Below are 14,466 nucleotides of genomic sequence, written 5' to 3' on the forward strand. Positions count from 1 at the left end.
ATAACACCCATACTTTAACATGGACTTACGACAGTCGTAGCACTAAGGTGAATGTAGCTCCCATACTTTAACATGGACTTACGACAGTCGTAGCACTAAGGTGATCATAACACCCATACTTTAATATAGACTTACAACTGTCGTAGCACTAAGGTGAATGTAGCTCCCATACTTTAACATGGACTTACGACAGTCGTAGCACTAAGGTGAATGTAGCTCCCATACTTTAACATGGACTTACGACAGTCGTAGCACTAAGGTGAATGTAGCTCCCATACTTTAACATGGACTTACGACAGTCGTAGCACTAAGGTGATCATAACTCCCATACTTTAACATAGACTTACGACAGTCGTAGCACTAAGGTGAATGTAGCTCCCATACTTTAACATGGACTTACGACAGTCATAGCACTAAGGTGAATGTGGCTCCCATACTTTAACATAGACTTACGACAGTCGTAGCACTAAGGTGAATGTAGCTCCCATACTTTAACATAGACTTACGACAGTCGTAGCACTAAGGTGAATGTGGCTCCCATACTTTAACATGGACTTACAACTGTCGTAGCACTAAGGTGATCATAACTCCCATACTTTAACATGGACTTACGACAGTCATAGCACTAAGGTGAATGTAGCTCCCATACTTTAACATGGACTTATGAATGTCGTAGCGCTAAGGTGAATGTAGCTCCCATACTTTAACATGGACTTATGACAGTCGTAGCACTAAGGTGAACGTAGCTCCCATACTTTAACATGGACTTATGACAGTCGTAGCACTAAGGTGATCATAACTCCCATACTTTAACATGGACTTACGACAGTCGTAGCACTAAGGTGAACGTAGCTCCCATACTTTAACATAGACGTACGACAGTCTTCGCACTAAGGTGAACGTAGCTCCCATACTTTAACATAGACTTACGACAGTCTTCGCACTATGATCCCTTTGTGGAAACATCCCATTACGGGTCACGTCAGGACGACCTTTAGCGAACTTTGACCGTCGACTGAAATGACTACCAAGAAGTAGAAAGCAGCTTTCTCAAGCTTTACGGCACTCGTTTCAACCTAGTGAATTCCATTTCTGTCTACGCTTGAAAAATATATTGATACAGTTCTCGATTAATATTTTGAAAACTGAACAAACATTCCGGAATGTCTAATATATGGTTGAGAGTGTATGGCAGTGCTTCCTATGAACTGTGCAACGTGTCCTCCGTTCAAATGTTTATCCCACGGAACCGAGAGAAAGATGATAATTTTGACGGAATCAGTCGTATGAGCCGTCACTGTCGTTCGGAATACCCTGTGTTAACGTTTTCGAGGTTGCATCATTAGAAAATACATTCCGACTGTCCCTTTCATGATCTAGTAAGCAACACTTTGATTGATCGGATGAAAGGTCGTTCTGATGTGCCCCGTAATGTGATGTCCTCAGATCTTTGTTTAGCGACAGCGAGAACTAAGATCTGATTTTAATGAGATTGAATGGTTTCCAGAACCTTATGCTGGCCATAAAGGCGCAACAGTATGGATTCGGCGGTCAGACTTGGTAGCTTAGTTGATTGTGTGTCATTATTCCCTCGCAGCTTGCATTATTGCTCATACTATCAGTCACTGGTTTGTCATATAGCTGGAATGTTTCTGAGTGCAGCATTCAGCAACAAACAAACATAGTGTTGATGAGTCCGGCTGGACAAGACGACATTACTTTTATAGAATTTAACCAACTGAATACTCTAGACTCCCGCATAGAGGCCTTTAAGAAACGAAGGAACAGAGTATGAATGACATTGAATCTTTCATCACTATTAAACAGCAAAAGGCACCACTTCTTCACTTGGATGATGTGAACACAAAATTTCATGACAATATTTTAAGTAGATAATTTAGATGTAGATAATAAGTCAGGAATCAGAATTATTAGTGCCATCGTGCCGAGGCCACACCTAACACTGTAATGGCACAGTGAATTCCTTACCTGCGTGCCCCCATGGCACACTTCATACTCGTATGTAAAATAATTTTTATAAATAGGTGCAACAACAAATTGAATTTCCTTTTTTGGAAAACGATGATCAACATGTTTTAACTCTTTCAACACTGAGTCCCCAAACACGGCAGGCCGGTAGACAGTTTCAAACTGTAGACACATCAAAATAGTATATAATTTTATAAACCTACCTGTCATATCATTCATTTATTTAATCTATCGCATTGCACAATCTCTGAAATACATATTCTATTTCAATTCATCATTTTTTATCGATAGATTAAAAGATTATTCACTAGATCTCTATTTCTCGCAATGTTATTAAAAATAAAATATATTATACAAAGTAATAAAAAAAATCAACAAACATATATCTAAAAGTTACAAACTTACATCTACGTTAATATTTCCATCTTTTTCGTGCGATCGCATGTAATGTAAGTCAAATGACATCTCAGCTTTTATCACCTCGATTTCTTGACTTGGTTGACGATTTTTAATGCCAAAATATATGCATGAAAACTCTTTGTCACAGTTCGTAACCTAGCACAATACATCCACAAAGTTCCATATTTTTATTAGAGATCACGATTTCCTGCTTAAAACATTCAGAATAACAATATTTAACAAAACATTTTGTCAAAATCCTAAATTAATCATACACGAGGATGGTAGCATTGCTATAACTAAATGTTACTGAACGGACAGCCGCTGTTGTCAGGAAAATGATGATGACAGATATTATTTATTATCCTTTTTAAAAATTTTAAATAATTTTCCGATTCCGTAAAACCACGATGGACCACACACTAAATATGGCCCCGGAACAGCTACAACTGTAACTGATCAGTGCACAGCTACTACCAGTTGTGAAGAGCAGCTATTACTATACTTGGTCTTGCAGTATTTAACTAAGATTCACAGGCAAGGAGTAACCATCAAGGAGTAACTTGAGAGATGTGTGTTTGAACTTTCTGACTGATCATTCATTCTAAGTATAATTGGATTTGAATAAACAATATGACAGTCATTTGACTTGTATTTGAATTATAATTAATCATTAGTGAGTGAGTGAGTATGGTTTTATGCCGCTTTTAGCAATATTCCAGCAATATCACGGCGGGGGACACCTGAAATGGGCTTCACACATTGTACCCATGTCGGGAATCAAACCCGGGTCTTCGCCGTGACGAGCAAACGCTTTATCCACTAGGCTACCCGAACGCCCTGATTAATCTTTAAAACAGTTTAGAAGCCAATGTATTTCCTGGCACACCTAAAAATGTGATGGCACACTTAATTTGGCATAACTGTGTCCATTGGCACACTTGAAATAAATTTGATTTCGAACCCTGATATGTCTTCTTTTGCCGCACATGCAAGGAGCGATTAAGGCACAGATATTACACATCAACAATGCTGTTTAGGGCTAAGACTGGAAACAAAACCGACGAAGTATTATAGAATGTTGGATTATATAGATGAATTTTTGTTTTTGGATTTTAAAAATATTTAGGATTTACTGGTGGTGTGAAATGGAGTTTAACGCAGCTTTCAAGATTATTGCATGTGTGTGTGACTGCTTGTACTAGTCCGGACAAATGCTGATATTATAGTGCTGGCCAACTTAGATACCATGCCACAGTTTAACAAGAATACCCTACTCAGACACAGTATACTGAGTTCAAGCCAACCAGTCCTTGTTTTAGTGCTTTAATGCCAAGCGCCAGACCGTGTAACTACAAGTACCATCTTTTTACATCTTTTGGTATGACGCGGCCGAGATCAAACACCCGACCTTCCACTCTCCGGGCAGATGCTCTACCACAACCATGGAGACAGTTTTAAGACTTACAGTGATAGCACATTTATCACTTTATGTGTTAATAAAGGTATGCACACTCCGGCACAGTGATGACTTATTTGACTAATTTGCATATCATGTAACTGGACTTTTCTCTTGTTTGTAAAGAAATGCCCTGTTCTGAAATCAGAACAGACTGGTCTAATGTAAGCCTTTTGGTCCATTTTACATATCACACATATTTAATTAAACGTGAACACAAATCAAAAATGAAACAGATAAAAAACATATGCCATGTCTTGACTGGACTGAATAAGAAAGCATACAATTTTATACTAACAACTTCTGGTTTATTGAATGGACAGTGAAAGATGTGAGTCCTCTCATATGACAAACTTGACAATAATTTGTAAAGCTGCACTATTCTGAAAAATCTAGAATCTATGCTGGGAAAGTGTTTTTGTTAAATTGGTAAAAGAGAGAGAGAGAGAGAGAGAGAGAGAGAGAGAGAGAGAGAGAGAGAGAGAGAGCCTGCCTGCCTGTCTGCCTGCCTGTCTGCCTGTCTGCCTGCCTGCCTGCCTGCCTGCCTCCCTGCCCACCTAACCGTGGCTTGTGAGTTTTCTATCGGGATGCACAAAATTCAAAATTTTCCTTCACCTGCCCAACTGTCTGGCAGAGTGGGAGAAGGGAGAGAAACTGGCTGATAGACTTCTTGTTTTCCTTCCCCCAGCGTTTATTTAACCAAGCCACTCTAGCTTCAACAGTCACACACTATCAGATCCTGGGGGAACATAAACTCTCCTTCCACGTCTCAGACAGAATGTATATGAGAGATAGCAGCTCCTTGATGACTGATGGGGTTTAGTGGTAGCTGTGTTAGAACAATCCAAGGTGTGATGGCCTTTCAGAGAGTGTTAATTCTGTTATACTCTGGGCAGGTCTAAGGTGTTGTGATGGCCTATCAGAGGGTGTTAATTCTGTTATACTCTGGGCAGGTCTAAGGTGATGGCCGATCAGAGGGTGTTAATTCTGTTATACTCTGGGCAGGTCTAAGGTGTTGTGATGGCCTATCAGAGGGTGTTAATTCTGTTATACTCTGGGCAGGTCTGAAGTGATGGCCGATCAGAGAGTGTTAATTCTGTTATACTCTGGGCAGGTCTAAGGTGTTGTGATGGCCTATCAGAGGGTGTTAATTCTGTTATACTCTGGGCAGGTCTAAGGTGTTGTGATGGTCTATCAGAGGGTGTTAATTCTGTTATACTCTGGGCAGATCTAAGGTGATGGCCGATCAGAGAGTGTTAATTCTGTTATACTCTTGGCAGGTCTAAGGTGTTGTGATGGCCGATCAGAGGGTGTTAATTCTGCTATACTCTGGGCAGGTCTAAGGTGTTGTGATGGCCTATTAGAGGGTGTTAATTCTGTTATACTCTGGGCAGGTCTAAGTTGTTGTGATGGCCTATCAGAGGGTGTTAATTCTGTTATATTCTTGGCAGATCTCAGGCGTTGGCCTATCAGAGAGTGTTAATTCTGTTATACTCTGGGCAGGTCAAAGGTGTCTTCATGTCACCAAGCTTGACCACGCAATCCTGTTGCTTGTCTATTCACCCTGGCTCTCTTTCTGTCAGTTTCTAAAATACTAACACACAACAGCTTTGCTATTCACATCATATCAGCAAATTCGCATTAATCCTTTGGGTTCAAATAACAGCTTTGAAAAGAAAAAAAACAACACTAAATCATGAGCTGGTTTCTTGGCCTTCTGCAAGGTGATGACAGAACAATCTACTCTGACAGAACAATCTACTCGAAGTCAGCATAATAGCAAAGAGTGGTGTGGAAATATGACAGAAATATTTTCGCAACATTTATTCCTTGTTTCCATAGAAATCTCTACCCTCACTTTCGCTGAACTGTTCCCACATGTGCAAACTGAAAGGCCACTGACAATACGCAGGTTAACCCTCCAGTCTCACATAGCTGCTTTAATGAAAACCTTCAAGGAAAATGTTATAGTTTTTAAACGGTAAATGTCAACAATTCCTTGCTAAATATATAAGAGCTTTGAAAAGGAACAATTCTAACCACACTTTGTGTAAATCACGCCCACATGTACAAATTTGGTTTCAATACAATAGCATGTGACCTTTCACCAAGCCGGTCAAAGGTCATCGTCATGACAATGTTCCAAACACAAACAAGATGTCTGACGGAGGAATGAAACTTTTTATCAATAAAGACAATATGGCCGAGTACTGTAGTGGTGTACAGAGTGGAGACATGTGGCTTTGGTAGCAGGGGTCTGGGCATGACAGACTGTGGTAGCAGGGGCAGCACAGAGTCATATTTACCTAGAAGGCTCTGGTAGCAGGGTAATACACAGTCATATTTACCTAGAAGGCTCTGGTAGCAGAGTATAACACAGTCATATTTACCTAGAAGGCTCTGGTAGCAGGGGCAGCACACAGTCATATTTACCTAGAAGGCTCTGGTAGCAGGGTAATACACAGTCATATTTACCTAGAAGGCTCTGGTAGCAGGGTAATACACAGTCATATTTACCTAGAAGGCTCTGGTAGCAGAGTATTACACAGTCTTATTTACCTAGAAGGCTCTGGTAGCAGGGGAAACACAAAGATGTATTTACCTAGAAGGCTCTGGTGGCAGGGTAACATACAGTCATATTTACCTAGAAGGCTCTGGCTGCAGGGTAATACACAGTCTTATTTACCTAGAAGGCTCTGGTAGCAAGGTAATACACAGTCATATTCACATAGTAGGCTCTGATAGCAGGGTGATACACAGTCATATTTACCTAGAAGGCACTGGTAGCAGGGTAATACACAATCATATTTACCGAGAAGGCACTGGTAGCAGGGTAATACACAGTCATATTCACTTAGAAGGCTCTGGCAGCAGGGTAATACACAGTTATATTTACCTAGAAGCCTCTGGTGGCAGGGTAATACAGTCATATTTACCTAGAAGGCTCTGGTAGCAGCGTAATACACAGTCATATTCACCTAGAAGGCTCTGGCAGCAGGGTAATACACAGTCATATTCACCTAGAAGGCTCTGGTAGTAGGGTAATAAACAGTCAAATTCACATAGAAGGCTCTGGTGGCAAGGTAATACACAGTCATATTCATCTAGAAGGCTCTGGTAGCAGGGTAATACACAGTCATATTCACCTAGAAGGCTCTGGTAGCAGGGGCAGCACACAGTCATATTTACCTAGAAGGCTCTGGTAGCAGGGTAACACACAGTCATATTTACCTAGAAGGCTCTGGTTGCAGGGTAATACACAGTCATATTTACCTAGAAGGCTCTGGTAGCAAGGTAATACACAGTCTTATTTACCTAGAAGGCTCTGGTAGCAAGCTAATACACAGTCATATTTACCTAGAAGGCTCTGGAAGCAGGGTAATACACAGTCATATTTACCTAGAAGGCTCTGATAGCAGGGTGATACACAGTCATATTTACCTAGAAGGCTCTGATAGCAGGGTGATACACAGTCATATTTACCTAGAAGGCTCTGGTAGTAGGGTAATACACAGTCATATTTACCTAGAAGCTTCTGATAGCAGGGTAATACACAGTCATATTCACATAAAAGGTTCTGGTAGCAGGGTAATACACAATCATATTCACCTAAAAGGCTCTGGCAGTAGGGTAATGCACAGTAACATTAACCTAGAAAGCTCTGGTAGCATGGATAATGCACAGTCATATTCACCTAGAAGGCTCTGGTAGTAGGGTAACACACAGTCATATTTACCTAGAAGGCTCTGGTAGTAGGGCCATACAAAGTCATATTCACCTAGAAGGCTCTGGTAGTAAGGTAATACACAGTCATATTTACCTAGAAGGCTCTGGTAGTAGGGTAATACACAGTCATATTCACCTAGAAGGCTCTGGTAGTAGGGCCATACAAAGTCATATTCATCTAGAAGGCTCTGGTGGCAGGGGAAACACAAAGATGTATTTACCTAGCAGGCTCTGGTAGCAGGGTAATTGATACACAGTCATATTCACCTAGAAGGCCCTGGTAGCAGGGGTAAGATATAGTCATATTCACCAAACTTAGTTTGGGATATAGGTGGCTTTGAACATAAGGCAGGATGAGGATGGGTGGAATGGGGATGGGTGGAATGTGGATAGAGGTGGGCTGGAATATGGTCCAGTTGGGGTTATGGGTGGGATAAGACAACGTTGGGTGGGAATCAATATATTTGCACCTGATGACAGGAGTGCCTTGAGGCAGGTATAAAAACTTTCACATCAAGTTTAGTGAAACCTCTTCACTGGGGGGGGGACACCTAGAAGGATTTCCAAGAGAGGAATATAAACAACAGGCTGTCCTCTGCTCATGACAGCTACTAACATTCCATTAATATACATCATTGGTGAAAGAGAATTGAAGCAGTCTTCACAAGCAGCTTACTGACACTGAGATGAATCATGACTTTAAGGCAGTCAACTAAATAACCTTAGACACAACTGTATTTTAAGATTAAATTCTTCTCTTCTCTATAATCATGCTTAATTTAGACAATTAATTGATTCAACTTTGACCATTTTTAGGATTATTTTCTTCACCTTCTTCTTTTGATTGTGTACATGATGAGAGGGACACTTGCTGACCCCCCTGACCCCCCTGACCCCCCTGACCGTTGCTCACAAAGAAATCTTCAACCCTACACATGCTGAACCCACAAACATGAGGCTTTACTTTAACTGTATGTAGCTGGGTGTGTGGAGCTGTGTGAGACAGCACTGGACCTGTATATAAAGCACATGTAGATCTGACCGGCACTCGGTGAGGAAGCATGCATGACCCTCTCCACACTGAGATGAAAGTCGGCCCTGTTTACACAGCTATTGCCACATATTTTCTCCCACATGGAAAAGCATGTTCTGACCGAACTCAATCTCCACTGACCTTCTGCCCGCTGGGGCTCATCACATGGGCACCACCTCGCTGCACGCTCTGTACATGACTTTTGTTTTATCAATGACATGACCACACTGCGGACACATCCTACCTGTGCCTATTCATACACAATCAAGTCTCAGTAATCTGACACCTGTTTGTCAGACACTACTGATTGGAATCAATTAAATCAGTGCTATTTAGACCGGTTAATCGAACAGTCTCGCACTCCGACTCAGACACACCTAATTTGCAAAGGATTACCAAAATCACTCATCAGTCAGTCTTGTTCATCCATTCCATTTGCTCAGAAGAAATTCAACTTTTTATCAATGACATGACCACACTGCTAACACTGCCAATGCCTCCCTACCTGTGCCAGCAGGTTGAAAGTGAAGCCCCCCTTATGATCTACACACTACCCAGGCACTACTCCATCAGATCTTCACAATCAGTTTGCCATTTCCAAAATTTGCTATTAATATGAAATAAAAATAATGCCATCTACTTTGGCATTATAATTGGGTTTGTTAAAGATATTCCAATATTGCATTTCTTCAGAGTTCTTTCAGGAAATTTCAAAGACAAACTTACTTTTTTTCTGATATATTTAAGTAAACATTAAAACAAAATCAAGCCTATTTGAAGACTTCTTGGAGACTTAAGTATGTACCTTAGAGAAATTAATTTGGTTGTTGATGAAATAACCAGTCTATAGTGGGTGAGTGAGTGAGTGCCCCTTCTAGAAATATTCCAGCAATATCAGGGTGAGAGACACCAAAACTACCCATGTGGGAAACATGACTGTGATGAGTGAACGTTTCAACCACCCAGCTACCCCACCGCCCCCTCCCAGTCTAATAAATCTGAAAAAAAGAAACAAACCTCATCATATTGCACAGTGATCATGGTAATAAAGAATTCACTGGACTATATTTTCATCAGCTGGAAAAAAAGATGACAAAACATTGTGACAATGAAAAAACAAAATATTGCAATGAAAACAAAACTTGGATATGAAACAAAATTTGACTTACCGGAATACCTGCCCAATATGGCTTCTCTCTAGCTCTGATTACAGGTAGATAAAACTCCAAGTAGAATGATAACGCTGTTATCCCAGAACCAATCAACACCTGGAGAATGACCAACAAAATGTGAATACGACAACATCGACAACATCGACAACAGCGACAGCAACAGCAATGCTCCGTGTCGACAACGTCCCTCTGTCTCCTCTTCTTCCTCCTGGCCGGGCGGGGCCGGTGACAGTTGGAGAAGTTCGGAGGAACAAGGTTCTGGGGGACTGTAGTCTCCAGTTCAACGAGCATAGATCTCAGCTCGGGAGTGCTGTGAGCGGTACCACGGTCGAGTTTACTATGAGGAGAAACTAAATTGAACTTTATAGAGGAAGCGGAGTGGGCCCGGGGCCGCCCGGTAATCACCATGCTGCTTTGATCCCACCTTCAAGTATCGGCGCCTTGATTAACAAGCTCAAAAAACGGTAAATCTTGTTCCACCTTCTCCAACAATTCGATCTTCACAGGTGAGTGTCAGAAGGAGGTCGGTGGTGTTGTCAGCGCTGTTGTAAAGCCGTCCCGGCAACAGCAGTCACAACACATCCTAGACACTGCCCATGTTCACATCCCACTCTTGGACTGTCAACACAGGAGGCTGGTGGAGTAGCAGTGTGTCCCAGAAGGTGTCCTGGCTGCAGGCTACACACAGTTCCACAGCTGGAGCAAGCCTCTCTATAACCACTGTCTCTAAATATAGCCGCTTCTTGGTGGCTATGGAGGCAGATTCCTGAAGAAATGGCAAATGCAGATGTAATTTCAACTGCGTGTTTAGATTTCATGTGGCCGTCTGAATGCTGTGAGCTATCTTCCCCCTGCAGCTTGGAGGGATCAGATGGGGGATAAACGGGAGCTTATTCTCATCCTGCTCCTGATGTGTCACCAGATAGGGTGGAAGTGAGATTCCCGATCCACTGAAACACAGTCATGATATTATGAACGTAAAACTGTACTGTAGTTAATCAAACATTAAGGACTTTAGGAAACTAAATGTATACCCACTGCCAAAAGAAATGCGAAACATAAAACATATATTATGTATGTCTGTATATATGTATCATAATGTCTTGTCTTTTAAAATTGCATCTGTCGGAAATGGAACGTTTCTGCAATAAATATTATCTTATCTTATCTATAGAGAAGTATGTACGTTGAGTGATGTTTCCAATGTGTACCACTTAATGACAAAACTAACAATCAGGCAACTGTTACCACAGAGTGTCTTTATTCTTATCCCGACATGCTGCACATGATTTCCAAACTTTACACGCTAATCCTGCACCAGACAAATGGTGCATCTGGAGTCATGGATCTGTGATGTCACATGGGATGTGTTCATGAGTATCGGTTAACACAACATACCAGTATGTTTGTTTGTGCATCAAAACTATCTAATATCTCTTGAATATGAGTAATCTTATATATTAACCTACAATAAATTTTCAGGTTTCTTTTGGCAGTGAGTATATTATAAATACATGAGGAGAAGGAGAAGATTAAAATAAAAAATCTAAGACATGATACTGTCAACACACCAGCGTTTAGCTACGGGCAAGTTGTGGCTACCAAAGTGAAGTCACAGCGATACGAAAACAGTCTGTATAGCAATAGTACTCTCGTCTGCAATCAAGTAGACTAACATCTAGTCTCGGAAATGAACAGATTTTACAGAATAAAAATAGTTGCTAAATTATAGTTTTAAAATATAATATAAAGGAGCCCAGAGACATTCTTTATTTTCAGATACTGCAGTAATCTAGACTTGCCAAACATTATAGACTTGCATGGGCTGTATTGGCTATATTTGTTTCAGGGTCTGTATGACAGACTAGCAATCAGGGTTGAGAAAAAGTGTTGCAGTTCTTATTAAATTTCAAAATAATGCAGGTAGGACTTTTTATGTTATTTGAATGTTTTTAAACACCCTGGAACAATGTATGAGTACCGGTACCATAGTAAATATAACTGGAGACAGAGTGGACACCTCCCAATAAGGTTGGTGGGGCAGTAGACTAACATCTAGTCTGTGAAATGAACATATTTACAGAAAAAACAGTTGTTATATTATCTTTATAAAATATAATAAAAAGGAGCCAAGAGATTTTTTTCATTTCAGAAACTCCATTTATCTAGACTTGCCAAATATTATACTTACATTTCTTTCAGGGTCTGTGTGGGGTTGACAGACAAGTGTGTCAGGTTGTGGAACCATGTCACAACTCAGTCAAACAACCCATCTCTGTGATGCAGTCAGTCATACAACCCTTCTCTGTGATGCAGTCAGTCATACAACCCTTCTCTGTGATGCAGTCAGTCATACAACCCAACTCTGTGATGCAGTCAGTCATACAACCCATCTCTGTGATGTAGACAGTCAAACAACCCTTCTCTGTGATGCAGTCAGTCATACAACCCTTCTCTATGATGCAGTCAGCCACACAACCCATCCCTGTGATGCAGACAGTCAAACAACCCTTCTCTGTGATGCATTCAGTCATACAACCTATCTCTGTGATGCAGTCAGTCAAACAATCCATCTCTGTAATGCAGTCAGTCATACAACCCATCTCTGTGATGCAGTCAGTCATACAACCCATCTCTGTGATGCAGTCAGTCAAACAATCCATCTCTGTAATGCAGTCAGTCATACAACCTATCTCTGTGATGCAGTCAGTCAAACAATCCATCTCTGTAATGCAGTCAGTCATACAACCTATCTCTGTAATGCAGTCAGTCATACAACCTATCTCTGTAATGCAGTCAGTCATACAACCTATCTCTGTAATGCAGTCAGTCATACAACCTATCTCTGTGATGCAGTCAGTCATACAACCCTTCTCTGTGATGCAGTCAGTCATACAACTCATCTCTGTGGTGCAGTCAGTCAAACAACCCTTCTCTGTGATGCAGACAGTCAAGCAACCCTTCTCTGTGATGCAGTCAGTCATACAACCCATCTCTGTGATGCAGTCAGTCATACAACCCTTCTCCCCTAACATACTGGCCTGTGAGTGACCTAATATGGCCAGGTTCACCTAAAGAGCTGTGCTGACCTTTAACCTTGGACTCCCCATCAAATTCATCACAAATGTAAAATAGTAAAATGATCACCCAAACTGACCTACATCACCCACAATTGCATAAAGTAGCATATTTAAGGATTTTACATAATATTATTATAATTCACATAGTTCACACACTTGGCAGACTTACCTATACATTTCATCATAAACCTGAGAAAATAGCAGTAGAATCTATCAAGACTCTATACAAAATAATCTTTCAACAAGCTGTTGTTCATCTGTGCAAACGCATCGTCCTGTGCGGTGTTCAACATCTACAATGTGCACCTGTCTGTTCTGCGCCAGCAGCAACACTACCACAAATTAAACACAATGTATTTAACACTTTCCTTTATCACCTCCATGTCGCTCTGGCCTCAAGGAGCCCGGGATAGGACACATAAACTTACATCAAATTACATCAAATTACACACATTAATCACCAAAAACATGTCAGAGTTTCGAATTATCACTTGTTTCACAATTATCTCTCCCTTTCTGTCGGTGTTTTCTAATGCAATCAGTCAAACACAGTGACAGACATTATCTAATGTGGAAAGTCGGAGGCTGACAGCCGAACGTTCTTTCAATCAAGCTTAGAGAACACAGAACACACTGTCACCTGTTTGCTACATCAACAATAACCTGTTGAAACTTGAAGATTTACTACTTTCATCTGTTTCAGAATACACTGTGCAACTCTAACGTTACAGCAAGGTTACAGCATGGTTACAGTGTGATTACAGTAAGGTTACAGTGAAGTTACAGTGAGGTTATAGCCAAGTTACAGTGGGATTAGAGTGAGGTTACAGTGAGGTTACAGCATGGTTACAGTGATGTAACAGCATGGTTACAGTGATGTTACAGCAAGGTTACAGTGGGGTTACAGTGAGGTTACAGTAAGGTTACAACATGGTTACAGTGGCATTACAGTGAGGTTACTGCAAGGTTACAGCATGGTTACAGTGGGGTTACAGTGATGTTACAGCATAGTTACAGTGGGGTTACAGTGATGTTACAGCATGGTTACAGTGGGGTTACAGTGATATTACAGCATGGTTACAGTGATGTTACAGCATGGTTACAGTGAGGTTACAGCAAGGTTACAGCATGGTTACAGTGAGGTTTCAGCAAGGTTACAGCATGGTTACAGTGAGGTTACAGCATGGTTACAGTGAGGTTTCAGCAAGGTTACAGCATGGTTACAGTGAGGTTACAGTAAGGTTACAACATGGTTACAGTGAGTTTACAGTAAGGTTACAGCATGGTTACAGTGGGGTTACAGTGGGGTTACAGTGATGTTACAGCATGGTTACAGTGGGGTTACAGTGATATTACAGCATGGTTACAGTGGGGTTAGTGATATTACAGCATGGTTACAGTGGGGTTACAGTGAGGTTACAGTGAGGTTACAGCAAGGTTACATCATGGTTACAGTGGGGTTACAGTGAGGTTACAGTAAGGTTACAACATGGTTACAGTGGGTTTACAGTAAGGTAACAGCATGGTTACAGTGGGGTTACAGTGAGGTTACAGTGAGGTTACAGTAAGGTTACAACATGGTTACAGTGGCGTTACAGTGATGTTACA

General features: G+C 41.0%; 2 protein-coding genes across 3 annotated transcripts in view; one reads left to right on the top strand and one right to left on the bottom strand.

Annotated features, from left to right (window-relative positions):
- LOC139444878 (sarcospan-like) overlaps positions 1–10,490 on the bottom strand; it is a 54,445-nt gene extending 43,955 nt beyond the window's left edge. The window contains exon 1 of the mRNA XM_071225878.1: positions 9,776–10,490. Within this exon, the coding sequence (XP_071081979.1) occupies positions 9,776–10,186 (411 nt within the window). The 5' untranslated portion in view covers positions 10,187–10,490. The remainder of the gene's footprint in view (positions 1–9,775) is intronic.
- Positions 1–14,466, top strand: part of LOC139444876 (A-kinase anchor protein 7-like) — a 51,681-nt gene that overhangs the window by 3,826 nt on the left and 33,389 nt on the right. Inside the window, exon 1 of one of the 2 annotated variants that reach the window (XM_071225877.1) lies at positions 10,100–10,242. The exons of the other annotated variant lie outside the window; for it this stretch is intronic. The gene's annotated coding sequence lies outside the window, so the exon portion shown is untranslated. Of the gene's footprint in view, positions 1–10,099; positions 10,243–14,466 lie in introns of those variants that run through there. 2 annotated transcript variants of the gene reach the window in all.

This window comes from Haliotis cracherodii, unplaced genomic scaffold (assembly GCF_022045235.1).
Source record: "Haliotis cracherodii isolate W230 unplaced genomic scaffold, xgHalCrac1.p SCAF_6, whole genome shotgun sequence".
In the NCBI taxonomy this organism is placed as follows: Eukaryota; Metazoa; Mollusca; class Gastropoda; order Lepetellida; family Haliotidae; genus Haliotis; species Haliotis cracherodii.